The sequence below is a fragment of the Macaca mulatta genome, chromosome 13 (genome assembly GCF_049350105.2).
Source record: "Macaca mulatta isolate MMU2019108-1 chromosome 13, T2T-MMU8v2.0, whole genome shotgun sequence".
Classification (NCBI taxonomy): Eukaryota; Metazoa; Chordata; class Mammalia; order Primates; family Cercopithecidae; genus Macaca; species Macaca mulatta.
In genome coordinates this window covers 78,343,187-78,369,039 of record NC_133418.1, presented here as the reverse complement: position 1 = coordinate 78,369,039, position 25,853 = coordinate 78,343,187, and the positions used below count along the sequence as shown (strand labels likewise).

The 25,853-nt window shown below is 46.9% G+C and overlaps 1 protein-coding gene across 1 annotated transcript; it reads left to right on the top strand.

Annotated features, from left to right (window-relative positions):
• The first annotated feature begins 2,657 nt into the window (after window positions 1-2,657).
• On the top strand, window positions 2,658-9,029 carry TMEM247 (transmembrane protein 247). The gene is made up of 4 exons (XM_015112273.3): window positions 2,658-2,774; window positions 3,448-3,768; window positions 7,241-7,429; window positions 8,946-9,029. The coding sequence occupies exons 1-4, from the start codon at window positions 2,658-2,660 to the stop codon at window positions 9,027-9,029; spliced, it is 711 nt and encodes a 236-aa protein (XP_014967759.3).
• Window positions 9,030-25,853: the final 16,824 nt, after the last annotated feature.

Genomic DNA, 25,853 nt, shown 5'->3' with positions numbered 1-25,853 from the left:
GTTTGGTTTTCTGTTCTTGTGATAGTTTGCTACACTGGTTATCGTATTTAGCCACTCATCTAATCCTTTTTCAAGGTTTTTAGCTTGTGATGGGTTCGAACATCTTCCTTTAGCTTGGAGAAGTTTGATCATCTGAATCCTTCTTCTCTCAACACGTCAAAGTCATTCTCCATCCAGCTTTGTTCCATTGCTGGCGAGGGGCTGCATTCCTTTGGAGAAGACGTGCTCTGATTTTTAGAATTTTCAGCTTTTCTGCTCTGGTTTCTCCCCATCTTTGTGGTTTTATCTACCTTTGGTCTTTGATGATGGTGACGTACAGATGGGGTTTTGTTGTGGATGTCCTTCCTGTTTGTTAGTTTTCCTTCTAACAGTCAGGACCCTCAGCTGCAGGTCTGTTGGAGTTTGCTGGAGGTTCACTCCAGCCCGATCCTTCCTCTGGAAGCTTAGTCTCAGAGGAGCACCTGGCGTATGAGGTGTCAGTCGGCACTACTCAGGAGTCAGGGACCCAGTTGAGGAGGCAATCTGTCCACTCTCAGATCTCAAACTCCACGCTGGTAGAACCACTACTCTCTTCAAAGCTGTCAGACAGGGACGTTTAAGTCTGCAGAAGTTTCTGCTGCCTTTTGTTCAGCTATGCCCTGCCCCCAGATGTGGAGTCTACAGAGGCAGGCAGGCCTCCTTGAGCTGCAGTGGGCTCCACCCAATTTGAGCTTCCTAGCTGCTTTGTTTACCTACTCAAGCCTTAGCAATGGCAGACACCCCTCCCCCAGCCTCGCTGCCACCTTGCAATTCGATCTCAGACTGCTGTGCTAGCAGTGAGCAAGGCTCCGTGGGTGCGGGATATAATCTCCTGGTGTGCCGTTTGCTAAGACCATTGGGAAAGCGCAGTATTAGGGTGGGAGTGTTCCAATTTTCCAGGTACTGTCTATCACAGCTTCCCTTGGCTAGGAAAGGGAATTCCCCAACCCCTTGCACTTCCCGGATGAGGTGATGCCCCGCCCTGCTTCAGCTCACGCCCCGTGGGCTGTACCCACTGTCTGACAAGCCCCAGTGAGATAAACCCAGTACCTCAGCTGGAAATGCAGAAATCACCTGTCTTCTGCATCACTCACGCTGGGAGCTGTAGACTGGAGCTGTTCCTATTTGGCCATCTTGGAACCCCCTGCCTCCTACCCTATGTAATTTTCACATCGGTGCTGCAACCTAGGGAAGTGGCTAAATCTTTTTAGCCATTTACAAATGACTACACTTTCCCTTGGTCACACAGCTGGAGAGAGTAGCAGAGCCGGAATTCAAATGCAGCCCTTTATCTTTCCATATTGCAATCCTGCTTTCAGCTACCAAAGATGTTTTGCTGCTGTTTTCACAAAATGGAAGATGACAAAATATATTCCCCAGCCCTCCATTCTACCCACGTGGGAGTATGAATGACAGGTTGTATTAGTGTCCTAGGTTTGCTGTAACAAAGAACCACAGACTGGTTGGTATAAGTGACAGAAATTTATTTTCTCACAATCTCGGAGACTCAACATCAGAGATCAAGGTGCCAGCAGGGTTGGTTCCTTCTGAGCACTGGGAGAGAATGATCTGTTCCAGGTCCGTGATGGTTAATTTTATGTGTCGACGTTACTGAGCCATTGGATGGCCAGATCTTTGATTAAATGTTATTTCTGGGTGTTTCTGGAAGAGATTAACATTTGAATTGGTGGACTGAGTAAAGCAGTCTGCTAAAGCAGTCTGCCCTCCTCAGTGTGGGTGAGCATCATCCAATCCACGGAGGGCCTAAACAGAATAAGGCAGACTGCTGTTGAATTGGTGCTCTCAATTCAATTGCCTGACTACATGAGGTGATTCGTCAGTCTCCTCCTGCCCTTGGACTGGGACTTCCACCATCAGTGCTCCTGATTCTCAGGCCTTTGCACTCACTGGAATTTATACCACCCGCTTTCTGGGGGCACTAGCTTGCAGATGGGAGATCATAAAACTCCTCAGCCTCCATAATTGCATGAGCCAATTCTGTGTAACAAACGTCATTTTGTGTTCTGTTTCTTTGAAGAACCCTAATACAATGCGTCTCTCCTTGGTTTGTAGAGGGCCATTTTCTCCCTTGTCTTCACATCATCATCTTCTTACAGGGACACCAGTCATACTGGATTAGGATCCCATCCTAATGATCTCAATTTCACTTAATCACCTCTATAAAGACCGTGTCTCCAAATAAGGTCACATTCTGAGGTACTGGGGGCTGGGAGTTAGGACTTCAACATAGGAATTTTGGGAAAAGAGGGGGACCTGGTTTAGCCCATAACAGGGTTTGTGGAGCTGAGACTTATCTCAACACAATCTTCATTTTAAAAAGGAACCCAAGGGAACAGATTTCAAATGGTGGAATTCTGAGTTTCACAAGGTGGAACTCTAGTTTTTAAAGCAATCCTTATGGGCAGGAAAGGCCCATCCTGCAGTTCTTAATGTTAGCATGTTAGCACCTCAAAGGTGTCACACCCTCCACCAAAGGGGCCCTAGCAACTTGTAGAATGTAGGTTATTATGAGGACACGGGATTGTGATGGTGGCCAGGCTGTGGAATCTGGTGAGGCCAAATGTCAGCACCTCAAATGATGTCTTGTGACCCCACCTGGCAACGTTCTGGTTTTCTGGATGGCAGCAGAGGACAGGGAGATGATGGAAGCCCGGGGTGCGGGAGAAAGTTGCCCAACCTTCCCCAAGATGGTGCCTGGTGACTCTAAGTCTGAAGGGAAGCCAAGGGCTTGTCTGGTAAGGGGGCTGCTGTGTCTCACGGACCCCGCCTATTCCGTCAGGGGGAGCAAGAATACTGTAGGAACACATGATAGGAGCTGAGTACTTTGAGGTTCCAGACAGCTGCCAAGAACATCAGGTGACAGGTACCCCACCCCTGTAACTGGCACCCAGCTGTCACCAGGGACTAGGTAGCCCTCCATAAGATTGTGAAGTCACATGAAGATGGCTTTGGTCTCCTCCATCTACCTCCCCACTTAGGGCCCTCCCCTTGCTGGGTGGATAGGACCTGGCTCCCCACCATAGCCCTCTTCCTGGTCCCCAAATATTTAGGTTCTCTCAACTCAGACCCTAGGTTTCTTTCTTCCTCTGACTGATCTCAAAGTCAGGTAGAGTTGAGGATGGGCCCGGAAGTTGCCTCTTTGGTGATCTGAAAAATCACTAGGAAAATGGACATCCATCTACTCAACTCCCAGTGCCTCCACTTGCAACTTTAGGGCACCATTACTTGGTGCTAGTTTGTCCTCTCCTTCTTGACCCTCAGGTTCTGACAACTCCGGGTAAGAGCACTTCTAATAAGAATTCAGCCTAGATCTTTTCAATTCCTGGGGCTGTGGGAGTTCCATGGGGTCAGGGACAGCCCCATCCTGACTCCTCATAGTACCTCCCCTCCCTGCTTCCCCTGCCCCAGGAGGCAGAGTCCCAGAAGCCAGACTCCTCCTATGACTACTTGGAAGAGATGGAAGCTTGTGAGGACGGCGGCTGCCAAGGGCCGCTTAAATCGCTGTCCCCCAAGTCCTGCCCTGCCACCAAAGGCCAGGCAGGCGACGGACCCAAACCCGCAGAGCTGCCCCCGGCCCCTGGGACTGAGCGCAATCCCGAGATGGAGCTGGAGAAGGTGCGCATGGAGTTTGAGCTCACACGGCTCAAGTACCTGCATGAGGAGAACGAGCGGCAGCGGCAGCACGAGGTGGTGATGGAGCAGCTGCAGCAAGAGGCAGCACCCGGCCTGGTGGGTGACAAGGAATGGGGCACTGGGAGGAGGGAGGCCTGGAGCTGCGGTCCCGTGGGGCCTAGAGCAGGCGCCCACCTTCCCTGGTTTGCACGGCATCCCACCCTGCAGATCCTGGATCTCGGCTGAAAGGGGCTGAGCATCCACATGGGCGGTCTCCAGCCCTCTCTCTCTTGGCTCACTTCCAGAGATGGCGGCTCACTGACTTAAAGCTCGCTACTCTACCTGGCCAGCTCTGTTAAACAGAGCGTCCACGGGAAGCTGAGATGTGATTCTCTAAGGAGAGCTGAGGCTGGGAGGGGCCCCAGAACCACATCACCCACCCAACAGCATTTTTGGTAGCTTCAAGGAAAAGTCTTCAACGTTTCCTCCCTCTTCCACCTCTCACAAGTCCTCTCTGCATCTCTTAAAATTTGGTGCCTGGAGGCTAGACCTAGAATCCCCACTGCAGCCTGGCCAGTGGATTTTGACAGAACCATCACCTCCCCCATCAGGGCTATGTTTATTCTGTTGGATCATACTGCCTTGTAGTCAACTGAAACAGCCATCTTTTCACAAGAAGTACACCACTCTTCCCTAATCTGTATTAAAGGGGGATAAGAATGGCCGACTTGAGATTAAATGGGACGTGAAGAGCTTAGCACACTTAGCCTAGTGGTTAGGCTATCGTAAGCATTCAATAGTGGAAGATGTTTAAAGCAGTGTTTCCTGGGCTTTAAAGTCAGAAAGTCCTGGGTTAAAATACCAGGTATAAACTCCCTGACATTGGGCAAATTACTGATTTCTTTTAGCTTTGGCTTGCTCATCATGAAGTAGTACCTACTTCATAGGGTTGTTGTGAGGATTCAATAAGAGAACACATGCAAGGCACTTTGCAATTAGCCCAGCACATTAAGTAAGCACTCAATAAATGTTAGCTATTACCATTTTTATGTACTCATGCAATTCACTTCTTGACCCAAATGCAACAACATACATTTATCATTTTTCAGTTTTATTGGGATGTGATGTATTAGCTGTGCTTCCCAGCTCTGAGTCATCCTCAGTTCTGAGAACGTGCCTTCTGCCTTTATCCAAGTCAGTCACTGCTGTAATTGTTGAGGAGGATATGACCTAAAGTAAATACCACTAAATGTCTCTCTATAGGTTGGCAATGTCTCATTAATCATCACCCTTGAGTTACATTTTATCCTGCTAACATTTCTCCACCTTATCCAAAAAACGGAGACGCACTGTCAAATGGTTTCCCAAAATTAAGATATTATATCACCTATAGCATTTCCCCAATTGACTAGTCCCGTTTTTGTTTTTGTTTTTTTAAGAAGTAAGGTTGGTTTTGCATCATTTGTTCTCAATGAACATATGCTGGCTTCCTAAACAATTATCTTTTTTTCCGTTCACAAAATACCTGCTTCATTATACGTGAAATGATTTCACTGAACTCAGTCAAGCTTACCGAACTGGGATTTCCAGACTCTTCCCCTGCCCCCACCCCCTTTTTGAAAAGTCTAGAAAATATTTGCCTATTGCTTGGACTTTAGCGCACTTCCTAATATTCTTGAATTCTAAGTTCCATTTCCAAACTTGTGACTTTTCTCAGTAGCCTGGGATAAAATCTGTCACAAAGTGGAGCCTGAAACTATTTAAAGCAGATATCATATTGTAACTATGCCTTTGGCCTGTGTCTCCTTCCAACCATATTTATTTTCCCCCCTTTTTAGTTTGAAAATCTTTCTCCTCCCTGGATGAGATGAAAATCTTTGGTATATAGTCCTATCTCTATCTCTCTTCTGCTCAAAAAATAGAACATTGAAAGTATTTTGAAAAGTCTAAAGCGTTTCACAAGCACATTTTTTTAATGAAAGTCATAATGATCACCTATCAGCGTTTCAGACTGAAACACGCGCAGACTGCAGAGAGGTGGCAAAGTCCAGGGATCCAGAGCCATACTGAGCCTGCAGAGAACCGTCGGGTCAGCCCCGCCCTCCACTCCCATTAGAACACTGGATTGCTTTCTCTGGTCTCCAACTTTCCTAGCTATTGATTTTAGAGGCAGCATCACCAGAGTCATTTTCTGTCCCCTCAGTTTGGTCTAGTTGCCCTCACATTTTATGTAGCTGTTTCATTAGTAATGTGTCCTCATCCCCCAGCCTTTGGCAATAGTTTACAAAAATGTTTACTTTTTGTGCATTTACTAAAAATTGGAGAGTTGACTTGATGTTGAAGCTTCCCCTCTTCTCTTTTTCTGGGAGGGTAAATAGATGGACAGACAGTTTATTGAATTAAAAATACCTCTTTGAGTGTGTTTTTAGCTAGTTTAGGGCATCTCGCTCCCTGCCACCTGGTGCTTTCCAAAAAATATGGCATGATTTTTACAAATATTTTTAAAAATAATGCATGGGTTATGCCCTCTTAACTATGGATCATCATAGTATCAGCTTTTGCCTTACTTATACATTGACGCTTTCTACAGTTAAAATGAAGACTGTTGGGCCCCAAGTATATAGATTCAAGAAAAGAACAACCCGCAGGCAGAATTAGCCAGACAACTCAAGCTGCTTTCCCCCAGCCCAAATATTCTGAGGGTTTAGGGAGACCCCATCACCAATCTCTCAGCACCTGCCTCCAGGAAAGACCAAACTCTGGACTGAAGGACCATGGACTGACACACGTGATATGTGTCAGGACCCAGGGAGTCGGAAACAGTCATTTATATGCAACGGACACTGTGTTATTGGGCCACTGTCCAGGAAACTAGGTTGAATGTCAGGGCACTGTGAGAGAACACTCCCAAGACCCAAGATCCAGATGTGAGGCTCTTGGAGTCAGAGAGAGAAGGCCCACGTGTGTGGCTCCAATGGGCAGTACAGACCATAAAGAGAAAGGAAGGTGGTGGTCTGGTGCCCCAGTCAGGAGGGATAAGGGCAGCTCAAAAAGTGAAAAATGATGAGTTCCTTCTGTGTGCTAGTTGCCTGACTAGGAATGTTTCATTATCTCAGTTTTCCTCCTGTGATCTTTTATTTATTTATTTATTTTTTTAGAAACAGGATCTTGCTGTCTCACCTAGGCTGAAGTTAGTGGCATGAGCTTAGCTCACTATAACCCTGAACTCTTGGGCTCAAGTGATCCTTCCACCTCAGCCTCCCAATAGCTGGGACTATAGGCACACACCACATTTGGCTAATTTTTAAATTTTTTTATAGAGACAGGGGTCTCACTACATTGCCCAGGCTGGTCTCAAACTCCTGGCTTCAAGCAATCCTCCCACCTTGGCCTCCCCAAGTACTGGGATTATAGGTATAAGCCACCTTGCCCAGCCCTCATGATTTTGGAAATAGGCACTATTACCCCTTCCTTAGGTGAAGATGATGACCTGAGGTCACATACAGGCAGGGACAGAGCAGGACTGAACCTAGATCTGCCTGGCACCAACAGTGGCATCACCATCTCCACCGTCTTCTCTCCCCCACAGTTTTCAGGAGGCCTCCAGAACCTCCTGCTGCCCCAGAACCAGTTTGCCATGTTCCTGTACTGCTTCATCTTCATTCATATCATCTATGTCACCAAGGAGATGGTCTTCTTTCTCTTCGCCAAGCACTACCTGTTCTGCATCGCGGCCATTTTGCTCTGTTTGATTAAAACTTTCTGGTCATACTTCCAAGTGCTTTTGCTCTCTCCATCACTGGGAACCCTCGCCCCTGCCATGCTAGAGTGTTATCAGTGCATGATCCCAGCCTCCCGGGCACCGCATTTGTTCACTTTGTGCCTCTGTTCAGTCAGAATCCACTCTTAGGAAGAGCCCTGCTGTCAGTCATTTACACCCGAGAGTGAAGAAACATGTTCATGCCCCCTTATACAGAGCCTGAGTTCTCACTGTGGACACGATGCTTTATCCCAAGAGGAAGATATCAGATGTTAGCAGGTCAGGGAGATATCTGCAGGGAAGGAGTGTTTAGAACACCTTTCCAGAACCCTAGAAGTACATCATGACCAAGCTGCCTTGGGTTTCAGGACATCTGCTCGTGTTCATAGACCTCTGAGGGGTGGGAAGCCTGTGATCGGCTTGGGAGCGGCCCCCGCCCCCATCTTCTGCAAAGATGTCCATGTCCTAATCCCCATGAATACTTCATATGGCAAAAGAGGCTGAGATGTGATTGCGTTAAGGACCTTGCAGTGGGGAAATGATCCCAGATTATCCAGGTCGGCCCGTGGTAGTCACAAGGGCCCTCGTAAAAGGGAGGCAGGAGGGTGTGAGTCAGAAAGGAGACGTGACCGTGGAAGCAGGGGCCGGAATGACTCGGGGCTGTGGGTCAGGAAATGTGGGAAGCCTCTAGAAACCAGAAAAGGCAATAGAAGCATTCTCTGCTAGAGCCTCTGGAGGGAGCCCAGCCCTGCCACCCCATGTTAAGCTCCTGACCTCCAGAACTGTAAGAGAATAAGTCTGTGTTATTTTAAGTCATGAAGTTTGTAGCAGTTTGTTACAGCAGCCACAGGAAACTAATACAGGAGCCAAGACTCCCAAGCTCCCTCCAGCTGTGCCAACATGGCAGGATACCATCACCAGGCCACTGGCCAGGCCTCATTTAGCACTGGGCCTGAGCAGACTTGTACACAGCTGGCCTTCAGACAGCATATGGTTAAAAAGGAGAGGCAGTGAAGCTCCAGGGAGCCCAGCACAGGCCTAGCTGAACCTGGTGGACAAGGAGTATCCCTATCACTGAGCTATGTGTCCCCTGGATGAGGCATGTGGCAAAATAAGGGCATACTCCTAGGGGACATAAGGAAGGAGGAATTAAATGCCTGATTAGACCCAGAGGACGTCATTAATTCTACTCTATTGGAAAGCTAGACATGAGGAAAAAAAAAAAGTTGGCACACACCCCCACCCCTGTACCCACCTACTAATCCAAGCACACAGACTCACAAAAATGCAGAAAAGCTAACCAAGGAACAAATACACTGACACAGAGATACAAAACAAGCATACAGTTGTCCACAGTAGAGAGGTTCACAGCCCCTCAAACAGGCAACCACCCGAAGGAATAGACTCTGAACACCAGAGGGCTCACGGTCAGGCACAAAGTGAAGCTGCCCCACATGTCCGCAACAAAGAAAAGGGGTTCAACTCCCCCAGTCGCCAGCCCCTCAGCCCTTCAACACACAAACACTCCTTGCAGACTGTCAGCTGCTCTGAGCCCAGCAACCCAGCCATGATGGCTGGCTGTGCCACAGGACACTTTAGTGATAATGTGGCAAACTGACGAGGCTGGACACGGCTGTGCAATTAATCAAGTCTTTATTGACCCCTTCTCTCCTCTGGCATAGGGCTCTGCCTTCAGAGGGACAAGACAATAAGTTTCTGTCTCATCGGCTCTTGAGCGACTCTCAGTAAAATCACGTGAAAAAATGCCTTGGGACTTCAGTGTCAGTACACATTATCATGCCGTTTAAGTCCATGGTGACTTCTCATTTCCCACCCGGCACCATATATCCATCCCCACTGACAGCCGCATGTGACAGGCACTTAATTTGGAAGTGACAGAAGTGTCATTTCTCATTAAACTTTCAAGGATGGGCCATTGTGGTGTGGGTCACTTCTTCCGATTTTATTTGATCTGGGTTTCTGCCCCATGGGGTTGAGGTGAGAGAGATGGAGATAAGGATAGCAAAAAGTTTAAGGTCCACCTGTTTACCTTCTTAGAGCAGACAGAACTAGGCATTTATAAAACACACACACACGCACAAACCAAAAAAACACAAGGGCTATAAGGTCATTTAATCCATCCATCTGTTGCCAGGTAAAACTAGACTTAAATACATTCAGTTTTCTTAATCTTCAGAGAAAGTAAACTCCCCTGAGCAGTTAAGTGAGCATCTCATCCCACCTCTTTAGCCACAGACATGAAATCTACTCTTCCCTATTGTGTTTGAATACTGAAGCCACTAGCCTTAGATCTGCCCTCTAGGAAAATGAGAACTACTCATGGGTCACTCCCCAAACTTAAAACAGATCTTCTGGTTCAAATGCAAAGCAGAAAATCAGAAGAGAGTGGGTGGCAAAGGATAGGAAAAAGGCCCAGCTAAGCAGTTACCAGCCGGGTAACAAGCCAATGTACAAGCGCCTCTTCAGCACCAATGCTAACACGTCATGCGCCCTAAGTCCCTAAGGAGGCTATCATCACCAAAACCCTGTAGGTAGAAATGTATATCATCTCCGCTTCACAGCCAAGGATACCGAGGTTCAGAGAGGTTAGACTTAACCGAGATCATCCCAGGGCACATGTTCTTTCTATGTTACCCTGCTCCCAAGATCCTGCCTTGGGAGGATCTCACAGCCTTGCTGGGGAGATGAGTTTAACACACGTGAAAATGTAAAGCAGCTATCAGTATACAGACCTCAGCTATAAATGAGGTCATGGAGGAGCTCCCTGGAGCCCAGGGTGATAGAGGAAGTCTTCTTGAAAGACGAGCTCGTAAGGCTAGGTAAGTCCGAACAGGTGGAAATCAGGTGGGATGCCTCACACAACTGAAGATGAGGCTGGGAGTGTGTAACGTGTATCCAGGAGAGAAGGGTCACACTTGCTCCAGGGAATGGTGTAAAAGGTAACAGGCCTGGAAAATTGGTTTGGGGCTAAGTTTTAGAGAGCCTTGAACATTGGTCTGAGGAATATAAACTTAATCCCTTGGGAAATAGGGAATGCACTAAAGATTATAGAGTGGAATAGTAATTCAAAACAGATAAATAAAAGCCTTTCTCCTTCTCCTTTAATTCCTGGGGACCACCTTCTTGCCTGGACCTTCCCGTTTCCAGACCAGAAACTTTCTGAGGTCCTGAGTTTGAGGATTACATTCAGCTGTAAAATAAATCCAGCCACAATGGCTTCACCAAATAGAGGTTTATGTTGCTCACATACCAGGAAGTCCCAGGTAGTCCGTCCACGGCTGGTGAAACTGCTCTCGAAGTCACAGAGTACCCAGGTGGCGCCTTCCTCCACCACCACAGGGCTCTTATCCTCAGCCCATGGCGTCCAGCCTCGTAGTGTCAAGCTGGCCGAAGCAGCTCCAGGTGCCGGGTCCACTACTCCAGGTCAGAAAAGGAGCTGCCTTTTAAAAGCTTCCGAGGAAGCCCCACCCAGAGATTTCTGCTTACATGCCATTGGCCAAACTAAGGTCACGTGGCTGCACCTATCTGTAGGGTGTCTGAGGTAGTAAGTTTTTTGCGTGGACACTCTTGCAGCCTCAAACAAAATTAGAATTCTGATAGTATGAGTGGAGGGGGGAGACATTGAATTAAGCAAATAACTGGTGTATCATCCCTAATTCCTTAGGCCCAGCTCCCACTCCCTTCCTGAGCTGCTGAGCCAGAAAGCCTTGGCTGGGTTGGAACCATTGGGTGGAGCACAGCCGTAGCCAATCTGGGCCTGGCCACTGCCGCACTCGGCTTTAAGGAAGAGTACTGCATACCACAACAGGGAGGTCATGGGTTTCCCTGGCCACACACCTGGAGCCACTCTGCCTTCATCCTCCTGACCGCTGCCTGAGGCCCCATGACCTGACACAACCAGGGCAGCAGACTGGGAAGGGCACTCCTCTCTGTGCTGGGTGCCCTCAGCAAAGCTGCAAGGGGAGGCAAGTTGGACTCCAGAGCCCTTCCCCTTCCTGATCCCAGATCCCACAGAACAGAGCCTGGAGCCAGTCAGGGGACTATAGTCAGCCCACGGACACTAAGCTGCTAAAGTCTATGTATAAGAGATTGCACTCATTGCAAAGGACCACTAAGCTTCAGCCTAAATAATGAAGCACTAATAGTAAAGTTTCAGGCAGGCTTAGGGAGAAAAAGATGGGCAAATCTTTCCTGCTCCCTAAATGGAATATTGTAGGTTGCTACCCTGAGCCCAAGGACTACAGTTGGAGAGACTCAGGTTGGAGGGTTAAAGCTTGATTCCAAAGGCCACTTTCCTGCCATGTATATTTCTAGTCACAAGTTAGCAGATGACTGTAAGCAAGTCAGTTAAGTTTTCTAGACTTCATTTGGGTGACCTCTAAATTATTTAGACTCTAACTCAGAAAAAAGAAGGACCAAAGTCTAGAGATTGTTTGAGAAATTCTGATTTAATTGATCTGAGATGGCATCCAGAGGTGATTTGTCAGCCTTACAAGTGCCCCAGTTGATTCTAATATGCAATCAGGGTTGAAAGACCTAAATCCTTGCCCTTCAACATGTGATCTGTGGATTGGCAGCATCTGCGTGTTAGAAATGCAGCATCCCAGACCCTGCCCCAGACCCATTGAAGCAGATGTGGTTTGACAGTATCCCCCAGCCCCCAGCAATTCATATGCATCTTAAAATCTGGAAAGCCTGCTATAGGTGCTGAGACTCAATTCAATCTGTCCTGGTCTGTCCTGGGCTAGTGCGGTGGCTCACGTCTGTAATCTCGGCAATTTGGGAGGCTGAGGCAGAAGCCCAAGAGCTCAAGACCAGCGAAGGCAACATCCCATCTCTCAAAAAAAAAAAAAAAAAAAGCCAGGTCCGGTGGCATGCACCTGCTGTGCTGTCCCAGCTACTCAGGAGGCTGAGACGTGAGCCTGGGAGGTTGAGGCTACAGTGAGCTGTGACTGTGCCACTGCACTCCAGCCTGGGGGACAGAGCAAGACCCTATCAGAAAAAAAAAAAAAATCGGTTCTCTTTTTGAAGACAATGCTGTTGGCCAGAAGGGTCTTCTAGGGGGAAGGAGAGGGAGAACAACTGAGTGCATGGCCCTTCAGAAGTGCTATGGGGTCTCCATTAAGCTCTGCCGCAGGCTAGGGGTGGCAGGAGCTCACTGTGCCACGTCAGGAAGCTGCGCCTGTGGGTGGCACATCTGCCCCTCCCTCCTTTCACCAGTTCATGCTCTGAGCTTCTAGAGAAACAAATGACTTCACCCTGCAGGCCAGGACTCAACAGAAAGTTCCAAAATCCCCCCAGGCCTGTGTCTGCCTCTGTCCCTTTTTTGATCTGACTCCCATGTGTAGCTTTGGGGAAATCTTGCTAATATACATTCATTCATTATTTAAAGGTTGCCGCTGTTCTTCAGGAAGGTTAAGCATGATTAAAAGATGGGATTTTTCCACAGGGCACAGCAGAAAAGCTAGGGCTCCCACATTTTTAAGCTGTTTTGGCCAAGCCTTGTTGCATAATTCAAAGTCTGTGACTTACTTAGATTTAATTAGCCAAAGGAGCAGCAGCTGCAAGTTCATTAGTCAGTATTTATTAAGCACCCTCAGAGGGTTTTGTAGGCTCTTAAGAGTGAAGTGGAGGATGGGTTTCAGACTTGCAAATTTCTTACACTTAAGTAGGAGGGGATTACAGATAGCCAGGAGGCAGGCATTTTTGTTCCTCAAAGAGAGCAAAGGGGTGGCATCAAAAGGCCTGGGCTCATGGGGCAAATCCTACAAAAGGCCACGAGTCAGAGAGGTGTCAGCCCCTCACAGCCCCTCACCGGTGACCCCTCACAGGTGTCACAGGGTTATAGTGACAATTAGTGAGATAACGAGGTGGAGGCTGGTGGGAAATGAGAAGCTACACAGATGAGAGGTATCAGCCAGAGCAGGGAAGGGAAGTGATCGCTAACCAGAATGTCAAGAACTGGGAGAGGTGGGGAGGTCGGGCTCCTGAATTTGTGGGCCCAGTGCAAGAGGACAGTGTAGTTTCCCTTATTCAAAAACATCAAGAATTCCACGACGGTGACAGCAGAGCATTAAGCCATGTGCAGAGCCCCGCTGAGTGCGCAGCCCTGTGCCACTGCCCTGGCGGTGGATGACGGAGACCCCAGGGGTAAGGGGCTTTTGTGGTGCCTCTCAAATCTCACCCAGAGAGTGACTATCCTTGGCCTGTACTCCCATCAACAGGAGAGAGGGAGGGAGCAGGCTCTTTGCATTTTGCAGGGCAGGGACCGTTGGAGCAGGCCATTGGAGGAAGCGAGTCTGGTAGCCCCCAGGGCAAGTGGCCCCTGCATGCCTTCCAGCTCTTGGCACAGAGTCTGGCTGCTGAGGTGCCTCTTCACAAGCAGGTCACGCTCTAGGCTTCCAGCTGCTAATCACAGGGGCTCTCCAGCTTGGGGGTATTTCCTCTCTCTGCTCCTGGCTTCCGCCCCAGCCCCATTCAGCTGATCATTCTCCTTTGGGCTAGAAAATCCAAAAATAGAAGAAAGCGACACTTTTTACCCCCTTGAGCCTCTTGTATCAAATGACACAGTCACTTTGCCTCAAACTTTTCATCAAAGCAGCCTTTGTAAGGTCCTGGGGCAGAAAGCAGGCCTTGGAAGACAGCCGCTTGGAAGCCGTGCAGAAAGTGCTGAGCAGAGGGACCCTTGGTGGAGGCGGTGGGGAGAGCAGGGTTTCGGGAGCTTCCCTCTGCCCCAGAAAGAGCCAGTGACAGACTTGCTACCACGGGGCAGCTCTTCTCTGAGCCGCAGCTCTAGCTTCAGGTCTTGGAAGTGCAAGATCAGCAAACAGTGTGGCTGCACAGACCACCCATTGCCAGGGGCCAACAACCAGACCACAGAGCTCAATCAGCAATTAAGGAGCAATGATTCATCAATCAAATAAACAGAAGGAGTGTAAGAGACAATCTGAGAAAGGCTCTGCGAGCTAAAGCATTCTGTGACTGCTTCTTGAAAAGGAAGCTCACCCTTACTGAACACCTAGGATGTATTGTACCCTGTCCATCGCACTTCATGTCATCTATTTTATCCCACAGCCCTTCATGAAGGAGCACTGGTACGCACTAGATTAATCTGCCCAGGCTGCTCTAACAAAACACCACAGACTGGGTGGCTTTAACAACAGATGCTCATTTGCCCATAGTTCTGGAAGCTGAAAGTCCAAGATCAAGGTGTTGGCAGGTTTGGTTTCCTCTAGGGCCTCTCTCGGCTTGCAGATGGCTGCTGCCTTCTCACTGCGTCCCCGCGTGGTCTTTACTCTCTGTGTGCATCGCTGGTGTCTCTCTGAAAGCCCAAATTTCCTCTTCTAAGGACACCAGTCAGATTGGATTAAGGCCTCATTTTAACACCGTGACTTATTTTTAAAATTTCAATAGTTTTGGGGGTACAGGTGGTTTTTGATTACAGGGATAAATTCTATAGTGGTGATCTCTGAGATCTGGGTGTACCCATCACCCGAGCAGTGTACACTGTACCCAGTATGTAGTCTAAAGCCCCATCTCCAGATAAGATGACATTCTGAGGTATTGGGGGTTAGGACTTCAACACGTGAATTCTGAGGGGAGAGAATTCAGCCTATGACATCCACTTCACAGATGAGAAATCAGACTCCGAGAGGTTCAGGAATGGCCCAAGCTTGCTCAGCCAGGAGGCGGCAGAGACCAAGTGTGGCAAGGAGCTGAAAGATAATTGGAAGAAAACAAAGAACCGTCCTGTGTCTTGTTCATTTAGGTTTGTGAACAAAGGTGCCGAGCTGGTTTGATAACATGGGAAGAGAACTGCTACTCCATTTCAGATGGCATTGTGTGGCCCCCTGTATATCTCTCTAGACATGTGTAACTGGGGGTAGCGGCTCCAAAGTTTTCCTGCTTATGAATCTACCCTTTTATTCTAACCGTTCCCATGTTTCTTTTTTGTTTGTTTTGTTCTGTTTTTCTGAGACAGGGTCTCACTCTGTTGCCGGAGCTGGAGTGCAGTGGCACAATCTCAGTTCACTGCAGCCTTGCCGTCCTGTGTTCCCACACTTCTCTCGCCAAGCACTAAGGAGGAAAATGTCTTTGAGAGGGGACAGATGTAAGCCCTCACTCATGGGCCCACCTGACCCACACACCTGCCATTCCATGAGTGGCAGCAGATCTATACTCAAAGGCCTGGGTAGCTCCCTCTGCACCCCACCCCATGTCCTCTCCTAGGTCCCCCAAGACGGGAGAGTGAGTATGTTACTGGCAGCCTGGGGTCCTTCCTCTTGAATCTGCTCTGCCTGGCTCTTTTTCTGAAGACCAGGCTGGTACGTCCACTCTGAGACAGCAGTAGGTATATGAAAGAAGAGGGAGGTGGTTGGGCTAACAGAGAAACCCTACACAGTTCACTGTGCCTGACTTCACTTCTGAGCAATTTCCACTGCCTCACATACACAAAGCCCGTAATATTTGAGCTAGCCTGAGTGGGTTCCGAGAAAACAATGATTGGAAGACTCTGGAAGCACAGTAGTTGGTAGAAAGCTCACCTGCTCTCAGGTATCAGGCTAACTTCAAAGGAACTCCAGATGACTGCCCCTAAGCAAACTCCATGCACTGTGGGAGAATCCTGGTTCTCAAAACAGATATCAGTTAGGAGGCCAGGCATGGTGGCTCATACCTGTAATCCCAGCACTTCGGGAGGCCAGGGCGGGCGGATCACCTGAGATCAGGAGATCAAGACCAGCCTGACCAACATGGCAAAACCTTGTCTCTACTAAAAATACAAAAATTGGCCTGGCATGGTGGCGTGCGCCTGTAATCCCAGCTACTTGGGAGGCTGAGGCAGGAGAATGGCTTGAACCTGGGAGGTGGAGGTTGCAGTGAGCCGAGATTGTGCCGCTGCACTCCAGCCGGGGCGACAGAGAAAGACTCCATCTCAAAAACAAACACAAACAAACAAACAAACAAAAAACATCAATTAGGGCCAGGGTCAGAAGCTCAGATGCCAGGAGGACCCAGGTGGGCCAGGTAAAAGTGGGAAACTGGCCAGGCATAGCTGACAGGAGAGGAAGAACCCATAAAGCAGGAAGCCTCTACTCCTTCTTCCCTCCTTCCCATCTTCACCATGTGGAGATACACGCCCCATGTCCAACTCAAGGGCAGCCAGAAATCCAGACTTTTGTGATACCTGCTGATTTTCAAATGTTTGTTCAATTTTCTTTAGCCACTCTACAGACCTAACAAAAGTCCATGGGGCCAACAGCTCACAATCTCTGAACTTGAAGTGTTAGTTCCTTTATGATAAAGTCTCTGTTTCACTCAGAGACACGCTGGGGGATTTTGTTAAACAGAAGACACTCCTAGTACAAAAATAGAATGTGATTCACTCTCTAACAATGTTTAAGCACAGAAGCCGCAGTAAGGGATGCTTCTTCCCTTCACAAATTGCCTCACCTTGAGGTGTTTCAAGAGACAGATCTCTTAATGCATTTCAAATCAGGTTAGAGTGGCAAAAATCTAATTTTCATCCAACTTCTTGAAGAAAGATGGTAATTTCACTAAAGCCTGGATCAAGATTAAGGAAGGCATGAAGCAGAAGCCTGGGAGCAGGAAAATGAGGCGGGAGAGGGTGGTGGGGTGGAGGGTGAAAAGAAGGTGAAGCTGCATGCCCAGGCTGAGTGTTTGCAGAGAAGCTGGCAGCCGCGGTGTGAAGCCAGTCAGACAAAGAGCAGTGGGGCCTGGGGACCAGAGTGAGCAGAGAAGGGAAGAGGAGGAGGGAGCATCATTGGTTGCCATGGTGACAAAGGAACAGGGATGGGAAGAAAGAGTGAGGGGGATGTCAGAGAAGAGCTATGTTGTGCTGCTGCCTACAACAAAGTCTTCTTTACCGGGGTACCCTTGTCTGTGATTTCTTGGCCCCTCTGCTACTCCCCCCATCCAGATTCTCTGCTCATTCCTGGCATGAATAAATTACTGTGAAATTAAGGATATTCAGATCCTAAACATGGATGGATGGATGAATGGGTACCTACTTATTGAGCCTCTGGGTCTCCAAAAGGCCTCTTGGAATCAAAATATTTTCTCCAATGTGCTTCCATAAAGTCCATGATTCCACCATTAGGGCAACATTGCTTATACTAAGGCTTTGTTCGTGTTCAATGATAAACCCTTATTAAGAGGGGGAATATCTTGGCTATCAATTTCTAGGGTCTTATGAGGAATTGATTTATTACATGTAATGACATGTATGTAACGATAACGTATCTAACGGGATCTCGGCTTCAGCCTAAGAATGTCCACTACTAGGGCTCAGGCCTATCTGGATATGCGTGATAAACTGGTGGGGCAGACCCCAGACAGGACAGTTCATAGGACGGTTCCAGTAACATCTGCTGCGTGTGTCCAGCAGTTATTTCCCCTTGATTTTCTTTTGGGCCACTCCCTCTTCCTCAATCTTAGTCCATGAAGTTCAGGTAAACTGACTTTTAGTCAAGGGGTAGGCCCAGGACCCAGATCTGGCCAACCAGGGCATTCCATCTTCTGGCCAAAATGATTGGTTCATATGCAGACACATGACCCAAGCCTGACCAATGAGTTTCAAACCTGGATGTTTTGCTGAAACTCTTGGAAAGATGAGCTCTTATTCCATTGGCTACTAAGCTGGTAGACTGTGTGTCCAGAGATGCTGTTGGTTATATTGTTCCACTTGGGGAAGGCCTACCTGAGAATAAAACCGATACAGAGAAAAGCAGAGCCAAGATATGGGAATACAGATGGAGAAGGAGGGAGAGAGAAAGTGATTTCTTGATGACATGATTTGGGTCCCTGGATCCACCTGAGATAAGAGATATCCCTAGACCTTTCGACTTCCATTTTTGCTTTAACTGATTTGAATTGGGTTTCTCTCACTTACACCCAAGAGTTCTGAATCCTTCAAGGGCTTTCTCATATGAGTTGGCACCCAGGCTCAGCAACAGCTAACATAGGAGATACCATGGCACCTGTTCCCAGCCTGTTCTATAAAGAAAGATGTGTTCATGAACCTAACCAAGGGAGTCTGAAGGAGCTGTAGAGAAGCAGAGCCATTGGAACATATGTAAGCACGTGTGCCCGTGTGCAGGGAAGGAGCCATTTCACCACTTCTTGAGAGAAAGCAGCCCTGCTCTAGCACCACGAAGGGCTTGATGACGGTGCCAAAGGAAGTGGAAGCAGGGCCTGGCTGAGAGGGGATGCCCAGCGGGAAACTCCACAGACAAGCATATGCTGTGTGCTGCCAACATACAGAGCACTGCGCTTGCAGGATGATGGTCCATGAAAGGTCTGGAAGCAGCCCAGGTGTCAATCAACCAGTGGGTAGATAAATAAAATGTGGGCTATCCATACAATATTTGGCAATAAAAAGGGATGAATTACAGATTCCTGCTACAACATGGAGGAGCCTTAAATATGTTATGCTAAGAAGCTAGTCACAAAGAGTCACATGTATGATTTCACTTACATGGAATGTCCAGAATAGGCAAGTCTATAGACAGAAAGTAGATTCTTGGTTGCCTAGGGCTTGAGAAACAGAGGGATTTGGCAGTGACAACTAAAAGGTACAGGGTTTCTTTTGGGGTAAAGAGATGTTCTAAAATTGATTGTGCTAGTGGTTGGTTGTTCAGCTCTATGAACACAGTAAAAACCATTGAATCATGTACTTTAGAGGGCGAATTGCATGGTACGTGAATTATCTCAGTAAAATGGTTACCAATAAAAACAAGGTTTTTGAGATATCTGCCCAGTTGGTGTGTGATGGGGGTGAGAGCAGGGGATTGGCCTCCAGAAGGCAAGGGCACATCACATAGCTGCTGTCACTCTGGGCAGTACTGCCCTCAGACCTGGACAAGAGGGACCTTGCTCTGGGCGGGCACTTTTAAGAGGCCTCTACTCTGGCTCTCCTCTGGCTTGACTCTTCTCTGTGGGGTAAGGAGTCTCCAGGACCCAGTGGCTGTCTCCACCCATGCTCATACTTCCTTCTTCCTAGACCATACTTTGGGTATTCAGGACCCTGGAGTTACTTGCCCAAAAGGCCCCAGATCTGTCTCTAGAAACTGCAGGCCATGGCCAGGCTCAGTGGCTCATACCTGTAATCCCACCACTTTGGGAGACAGAGGCAGGCAGATCACCAGAGGTCAGGAGTTCGAGACCAGCCCTGCCAACATGGTGAAATCCCTCCAGGAGTGGTGGTGGGTGCCTGTAGTCCCAGCTACTTGAGAGACTGAGGCAAGAAAATCGCTTGAACCTGGGAGGCGGAGGTTGCAGTGAGCCAAGATCGCGCCACTGCACTCCAGCCTGGGCGACAAGAGCGAGACACCATCTCAAAAAAAAAAAAAAGAAAAAAGAAAAAAGGAAACTGTAGGCCATAAGAGGTATGAATGGAACTTGGATATGGAGTCTGGAATGCCCATATCAGACTCCCCAAAGATTGAGGCAGAGCGCAGTGTGACAGGAGGAGGGCAGGCCATGGACTGTGAGTTGCAGGGTCCAGGGTCAGGGATGGGGAAGGCCTGCAGCCAGCTGTCCCCATAACCACAATGTTCCATCATGGCTATCTCAGGACAATGAGATTCTAATTCAGACTTGACCTTCCAGGTCATTATGAAGATTTGTCAAGATAGGGGGCTACAGCATTTGACAGTTTGCTATTACGAGATGATAGTTAAACATATGTCAACACAAGGTTTGTGGATCTCCTTTTGTCCTCTTGTCCTAGGTCCCCACAAATGTTAGGCACTGACTTGCTGGGGGGTGCTGTATTTAAGACAGAAATCTATCAGAGCTTTTCTTTATAGTGAATTGTGGTGTGGGGTTTTCTCAGGGTGCATTTATGGATTTGGGAAATGCAATTCATAGACTCCTTGCTCCAGGCTTAAAAAAAAAAAAATAGATAACACATGGCTGCCTGAAACCTTGAAGTTTAATGATTTCTCTCAACGACATCTTCTCAGCTGAGCCCAAGGATTGAGGCATGTGCTGAGGCTGGAGACTGGGGTAGTTCTATGAGCCATGCTTGGGAATTCCATGTTGGTCTGGCTCTCTTTACTTTGTTTTTTTTAAGGTATAATGTAATAGAGTCCATTTGGCAGGGAATTCCAGCAGAAGCCTATGAGAAACATCTCAGAGCAGGGCTGGGGGCAGGCCGGAGTATCCGTTCATCCTTCTACATCTATCCTGAATGTCCCCAAACCCCCCTGGTTAGGCAGCTGTGCAATGCCAAAAGGTGCCCAGCTGCGGGGACATGTGGGAGCTGAAATTCAGCCCACCCTCCCCTGGCCAAGTCACGCCCCTTGGCACTAGGGCTGCATCAGTTGAGAAGAAGGGGAGCTTTTTTCTTAGTACAAAGGTATCCTGTCCTCCCTACCCCATGGGCTCATGGTGCTACATCTGCCCAAAAGAGGGTCTTTTTCTAAGGACACAAAGGCACCATGAATGAGCATGCCCTGGTTGGTGAGGAGAGAGAAGCTAGCAAAGGAGGTCAGTGCTATGTCCGGGTCCGACAGGACTCTAGCTCTCCCTCACCTTGACTGACCCCACAATGCTCCCCTCTACTCTGATGGGTCTGTGGCAGACACCACCCTGCCCTTGAGAGGTACCCCATGGAGGAATGAGAAGTAGGTTCTTTCAAGAGCTCAAATCAGGTTGAACCAAAAAGAGAAGGAAGGCTCTGAGAGAAGAGTCTCGGTCTGGAGAGACAGCAGCTGGCAGGCCTGGGGTTCAGATCAGTTTTGCTTTTGCCTCCTCCCAAGAAAGGCTCTGCAGAAAGAAGGTCACCGCTCAGGGAGGTCAGCCCTTGGGAAAGTACCTTCTCTCCTGCAAATAAACCTTCAGAACTTGCAGGAACCCCTCACCCCATCGCCTTTCTTTCCTTTGCTCACCCATTCAGGAATGGGCCAGTACAAACTAAGAGGCAGGTACTCTTAAGGATATGAAGACTTTCCAAAGGATACACATTTTGGTGTGGGTCATTTAAAGAGACTCGCAGGACCAAATCTTCAACTTCTGCTTGGCTGTCTTCTACAGGTGACCTGTCTGAGCACAGGCCGGCAGATGTTGCTGCTGCTGGTTCTCCCTCTTGCCTCCCCTTTCTCCCATTTCCCCAAGAAAAAAAGGGCATACCTCTTATCTACCCCACATCTTACCATGATGCATTGACCAGGGAAAATGTCCAGTGCAATGAAGGGAGAATCTAAATCCTGGTATCCACGTTGAGAAAATGAACAGGAGCAATTCTAATGACCAAGCAAATCAGCTAGCTTTCAATTCCCTGCCTTCATTCAAAGTGAAGGAGAATCAATTCTAGCTGTCAGCTGATAGATTTTTAATGATCTGCCCATATGATTTTTGGCATATAACTCGAAAGGAGTTTATACAGTTGAGTGACACTGCTACCACCAAAGTCCTTGCATTCCTTTGTCCTTATGTGAAAAAGGTTTCTGAGCTGAGCATCAATTTGTAAAAAAGAAAAACAGGAATAGAATTAATGCTGAACTCTGACCCTTTCTAGCAATAAGGATTATTCACCCATGAATACAGGAACTAACTGGGATGAGGAAGGAAGCTTCATTTCCTTAAAGGATGCATTTCCAATTAATTATTCTTTATGCTTTCTTATTACCTATTACAATTTGTAAAGCATTTGTTTTGATTGTGTACTAGTCATCCTAGTACAAATAAAGGCAAAATGTTCTTTAATGCTGAGTATATGGTCACAGAAAAATTTAAAAATAAATTGTTTTATACGCATAGTTTTGTTGGGAAGAAATATGATAGAGTGAAGGATGATACATAAAAGACTGAATCATAAAAATATATTCTGCTAAAATTCTGTAGGGGAAGTAGAAGAGAAATATAAGTTCAAGGAGAAAAAAATGAAATTTGTTCAACTTGTTCATGTATTTTTAAAAGGGATGATGGTGGTATCCAATCACAACAGCATTACATTTAGAAACATTTTTCAGAGTACTGTGACAGTTTCATTTTAAAATGCCAAATATTTGCAATACACCAGAAAGTAGACTCTATGTAATTATTTAAACTTATGAAAAAAATTTAAATGTTTGCACCTAAAAATGTGCAAGGGGTACACAGATTTTCAAAATTCTTTTAGGAGTCTGCAAGGAAAATGTTTAGAGAACCAGGGTCACGGAACTGGCGCTTCCCTGCAAGAGGAGTGTACTTACACGCAAAATCAAGGGCTTTGGGGATGGGAGGGCATCCTCAAAGTTAGAGGGTAAACTCTCACTGGGGCTGGGTTGGGCCCTCCCCCTTCATCCTAGCAATCCGTTCCTCTGGTCTTTTGTTTTCTTGTTTTATTTTCAGCGTTCCTCTAAAATCCCATTCTCTCCACTACAGATGCTCTGCCCAGTTAGGGTGCGTTCTGTTCTGCGTTTTTCCATCCTGCCTAAACGCTTCCTTTCATCAGGGAAAGCCTCCCAGCCAGCCGCGCCCACACCCCACACCGGCCCAGTTCTGGCTCCCCGAGTCCAACACGGTTTTGCTAGCTAGGCGTGCGCCGCTTCCTCCCATTGACTGTGACTTTGGGCCAGTCCTCCCTCCCCAGCTGGTTCCTAAGTTTTCTCATCGGTGTCTGCAAGTCTGTTTCCTCGGCAGTGAGATGTCGATAATCAGAATGAAGTAAGATGAAACCTGGCACGGAGCTTGGCCTGCAGCCAGAACAGGGCACCTAGTTGCATTTAGCAAACGTTTGCTAATTGTGAGGCTAAATCGTCTCGCTTCCTAGCGATTAGAAAAGCCTGGGCTTCCCAGTGCCCAGGAAACTAAGGAGAGTTCCCAAACCCTCGGGTTTCCTTTGAGTAGCTTGCCAACTTGGGGTGATGAAAACGCACTCCCCTCCTCCCGCCGCCGCTGGGTCGGGCTCTGAACGCACGAGCCTCGGAGCTATGAGGTCATACGCGGGTCATGTGACCGCTGCCGCATCTGTCAACTGTGATACAATTACTAGACTGTCGGGGCGCCTATGACATTCAAACCTGCCCTCTCCTCCTCCTCCTCCCTCTCGGGTGCGCCGGCTCTTTTCACACCAAGGCACCGTCTCAAAAGTCTAGGCTCCAAATGCTACAATTTAAGAAAGGAGAAAGAGGGAGGAAAAAAGTCCAAGATTGCACTTCTCGTTGCTGCCGTTTGAAACCATGCTTAAGCCCCGTTCTTTAAAATCCTTTCTGCCAAAGCAAGTTGGCATATGTATTAAGAGCCTTTTAGAAATCGTCATACTCTTTAACTCATTAATTCCTGTTCTAGGATGCTTGCATATGGAAATAGTCCAAACTAGAGCAAAGGTTTAGGTACACAAAATTCACTCCCTTATTATTAAACCAACTATATATGATGATAATGAATAAATCAAGGTATAAAAGAACAATATAAGGAAGTCACTTAAAATGCTGATTTTTAAGAATTTTTCATGACATGGAACATGCACCCAAAAAATGACAATAGCAAGTATTTGTCGTGTGCCAAACGTTCTGCTAAATGCTTTATATGGATTGACTCTTACAACCTTAAGAGACAGATAATCTAATTCTTTCTTTCTTTTTCCTTTTCTTTCTCTTTTTATTTTTTGTTTTTTGGTTTTTTTGGTTTTTTTTTTTTTAAGATAGGGTCTTACTTACTCTGTCCCACAGACTAGAGTGGCGCAATCATGGCTCGTATGGCCTCGATTTCCCTGGCTCAAGCAATTCTCCAACCCAGCTTCCCAAGTAGCTGGGACTACAGGCACTCGCCAACACACCCAGCTATTTTTTAAATTTTTTGTAGAGATGGGGTCTCATTATGTTGCCTGGACTAGTCCCTAACTCCTAAACTCAAGCAATCTGCCCACCTTGGCCTCCCAAAGTGTTGGGGTTACAGATGAGAGCCACTGCTGCTGCTGCTGCTTCTAAAAACTGGCCTAGACCAAAAAAAAAAAAAAAAAAAAAAAAAGCCTAAGGTTGACTAGCTAATAAAGTGTGAAAAATTGAGGGTTACGGTTTATCCAAAGGGATGAACTCTGATCTAGGTTAATTTGAGTCTAGAGCCCAGCCTCTTAGCCTCCACACTCTGAACTGTCTGCCACAATAGTAACGAGTAAGAAATAAGAATACAACATTGCATATACACCATCAGGCCAGTGATGTGTATATATGTGTATACATTTGCCACTACACACAATGTATGCAGAGGAAAAGGATGGGAAGACAGACTCTCACATTTTCACTATGGTATCTCTCAGTGGTACAATCACCAGTGATTTAGATTTTCTTTTAAATTTTCTATAATGTGTGTGTATTAATTTAACAGTTAGACAAAATGTTACATACAGATCAATTTCACTAAAAAGCCAGGTGCTGATTACAGCAGTATTCATTGTAATAAAAACTTGAAAGTAGCTCAAATGTCAATTATTATTGGATTCGTTAAGTGAATTATAAAATATATATCTATTGCAATAGTTTGCAGGCATTGAAAATGAAGATTACAAAGACCAAGTGATACCATTATGTGAAAATAAAAAATGCTAGGCATACTATGCATAATTATTTGAGGATATCATTGTAAAATCTATAAGGAGAGAGGAAATGATAACTGCAACAGGATGGTAAAATTAAATTTAATTAAAAGAATTTTTTTGAACTTCTACAACATTTTTCTATTTCTTGTTTAGTAATAAAACTAGTTTCATTGATTTAAGGTTTAGTATCAAAATTAGCATGGAACACATAGATATTTCTTTTGCCTTTTAGAATGCTTTCTGTTTTATCTCATTTTATTGCCAAAACATCCCAATGCAAATAGGCATTTTCTCTCCCACGTTAATGATAGGACAGTTACAGCCAAGAAAAAGTGAGCAAGTTGCTTGATGTAAACTAGCAGATGAATAGCAACCCTACACTAGAACCCTAGGCTTGCAAGCTCCCGCCCCAAGGCTCTGGCCTATAAAAGCACATTGATTCTCTCACAGAGAGGGCTGCAAAGCCCTGCTTAGACAATACAAACTGCCATTATTAAGACCCCAAACCATAACAGACAAACAGAGAGCCAAATCATGAGTGAACTCCCATTCACAATTGCTTCAAATAGAATAAAATACCTAGGACTCCAACTTACAAGGGATGTGAAGGACCTCTTCAAGGAGAACTACAAACCACTGCTCAATAAATAAGAGAGGACACAAACAAATGGAAGAACGTTCCATGCTCATGGATGGGAAGAATCAATATCGTGAAAATGGCCATACCACCCAAAGTAATTTATACATTCAATGCCATCCCCATCAAGCTACCAATGACTTTCTTCATAGAATTGGAAAAAAATACTTTAAAGTTCATATGGAACCAAAAAACAGCCCACATTGCCAAGACAATCTTAAGCCAAAAGAACAAAGCTGGAG

What these genes read in the sequence shown, in the direction of transcription:
- TMEM247 (XM_015112273.3), top strand. Translation starts at nt 2,658, where the DNA reads ATGGCAGCAGAGGACAGGGAGATGATGGAAGCCCGGGGTGCGGGAGAA. An exon ending in GGAAGCCAAGGGCTTGTCTG is followed by an intron (nt 2,775 to 3,447) that starts GTAAGGGGGCTG and finishes CCCCTGCCCCAG; the next exon opens with GAGGCAGAGTCCCAGAAGCC. An exon ending in AAGAGGCAGCACCCGGCCTG is followed by an intron (nt 3,769 to 7,240) that starts GTGGGTGACAAG and finishes TCTCCCCCACAG; the next exon opens with TTTTCAGGAGGCCTCCAGAA.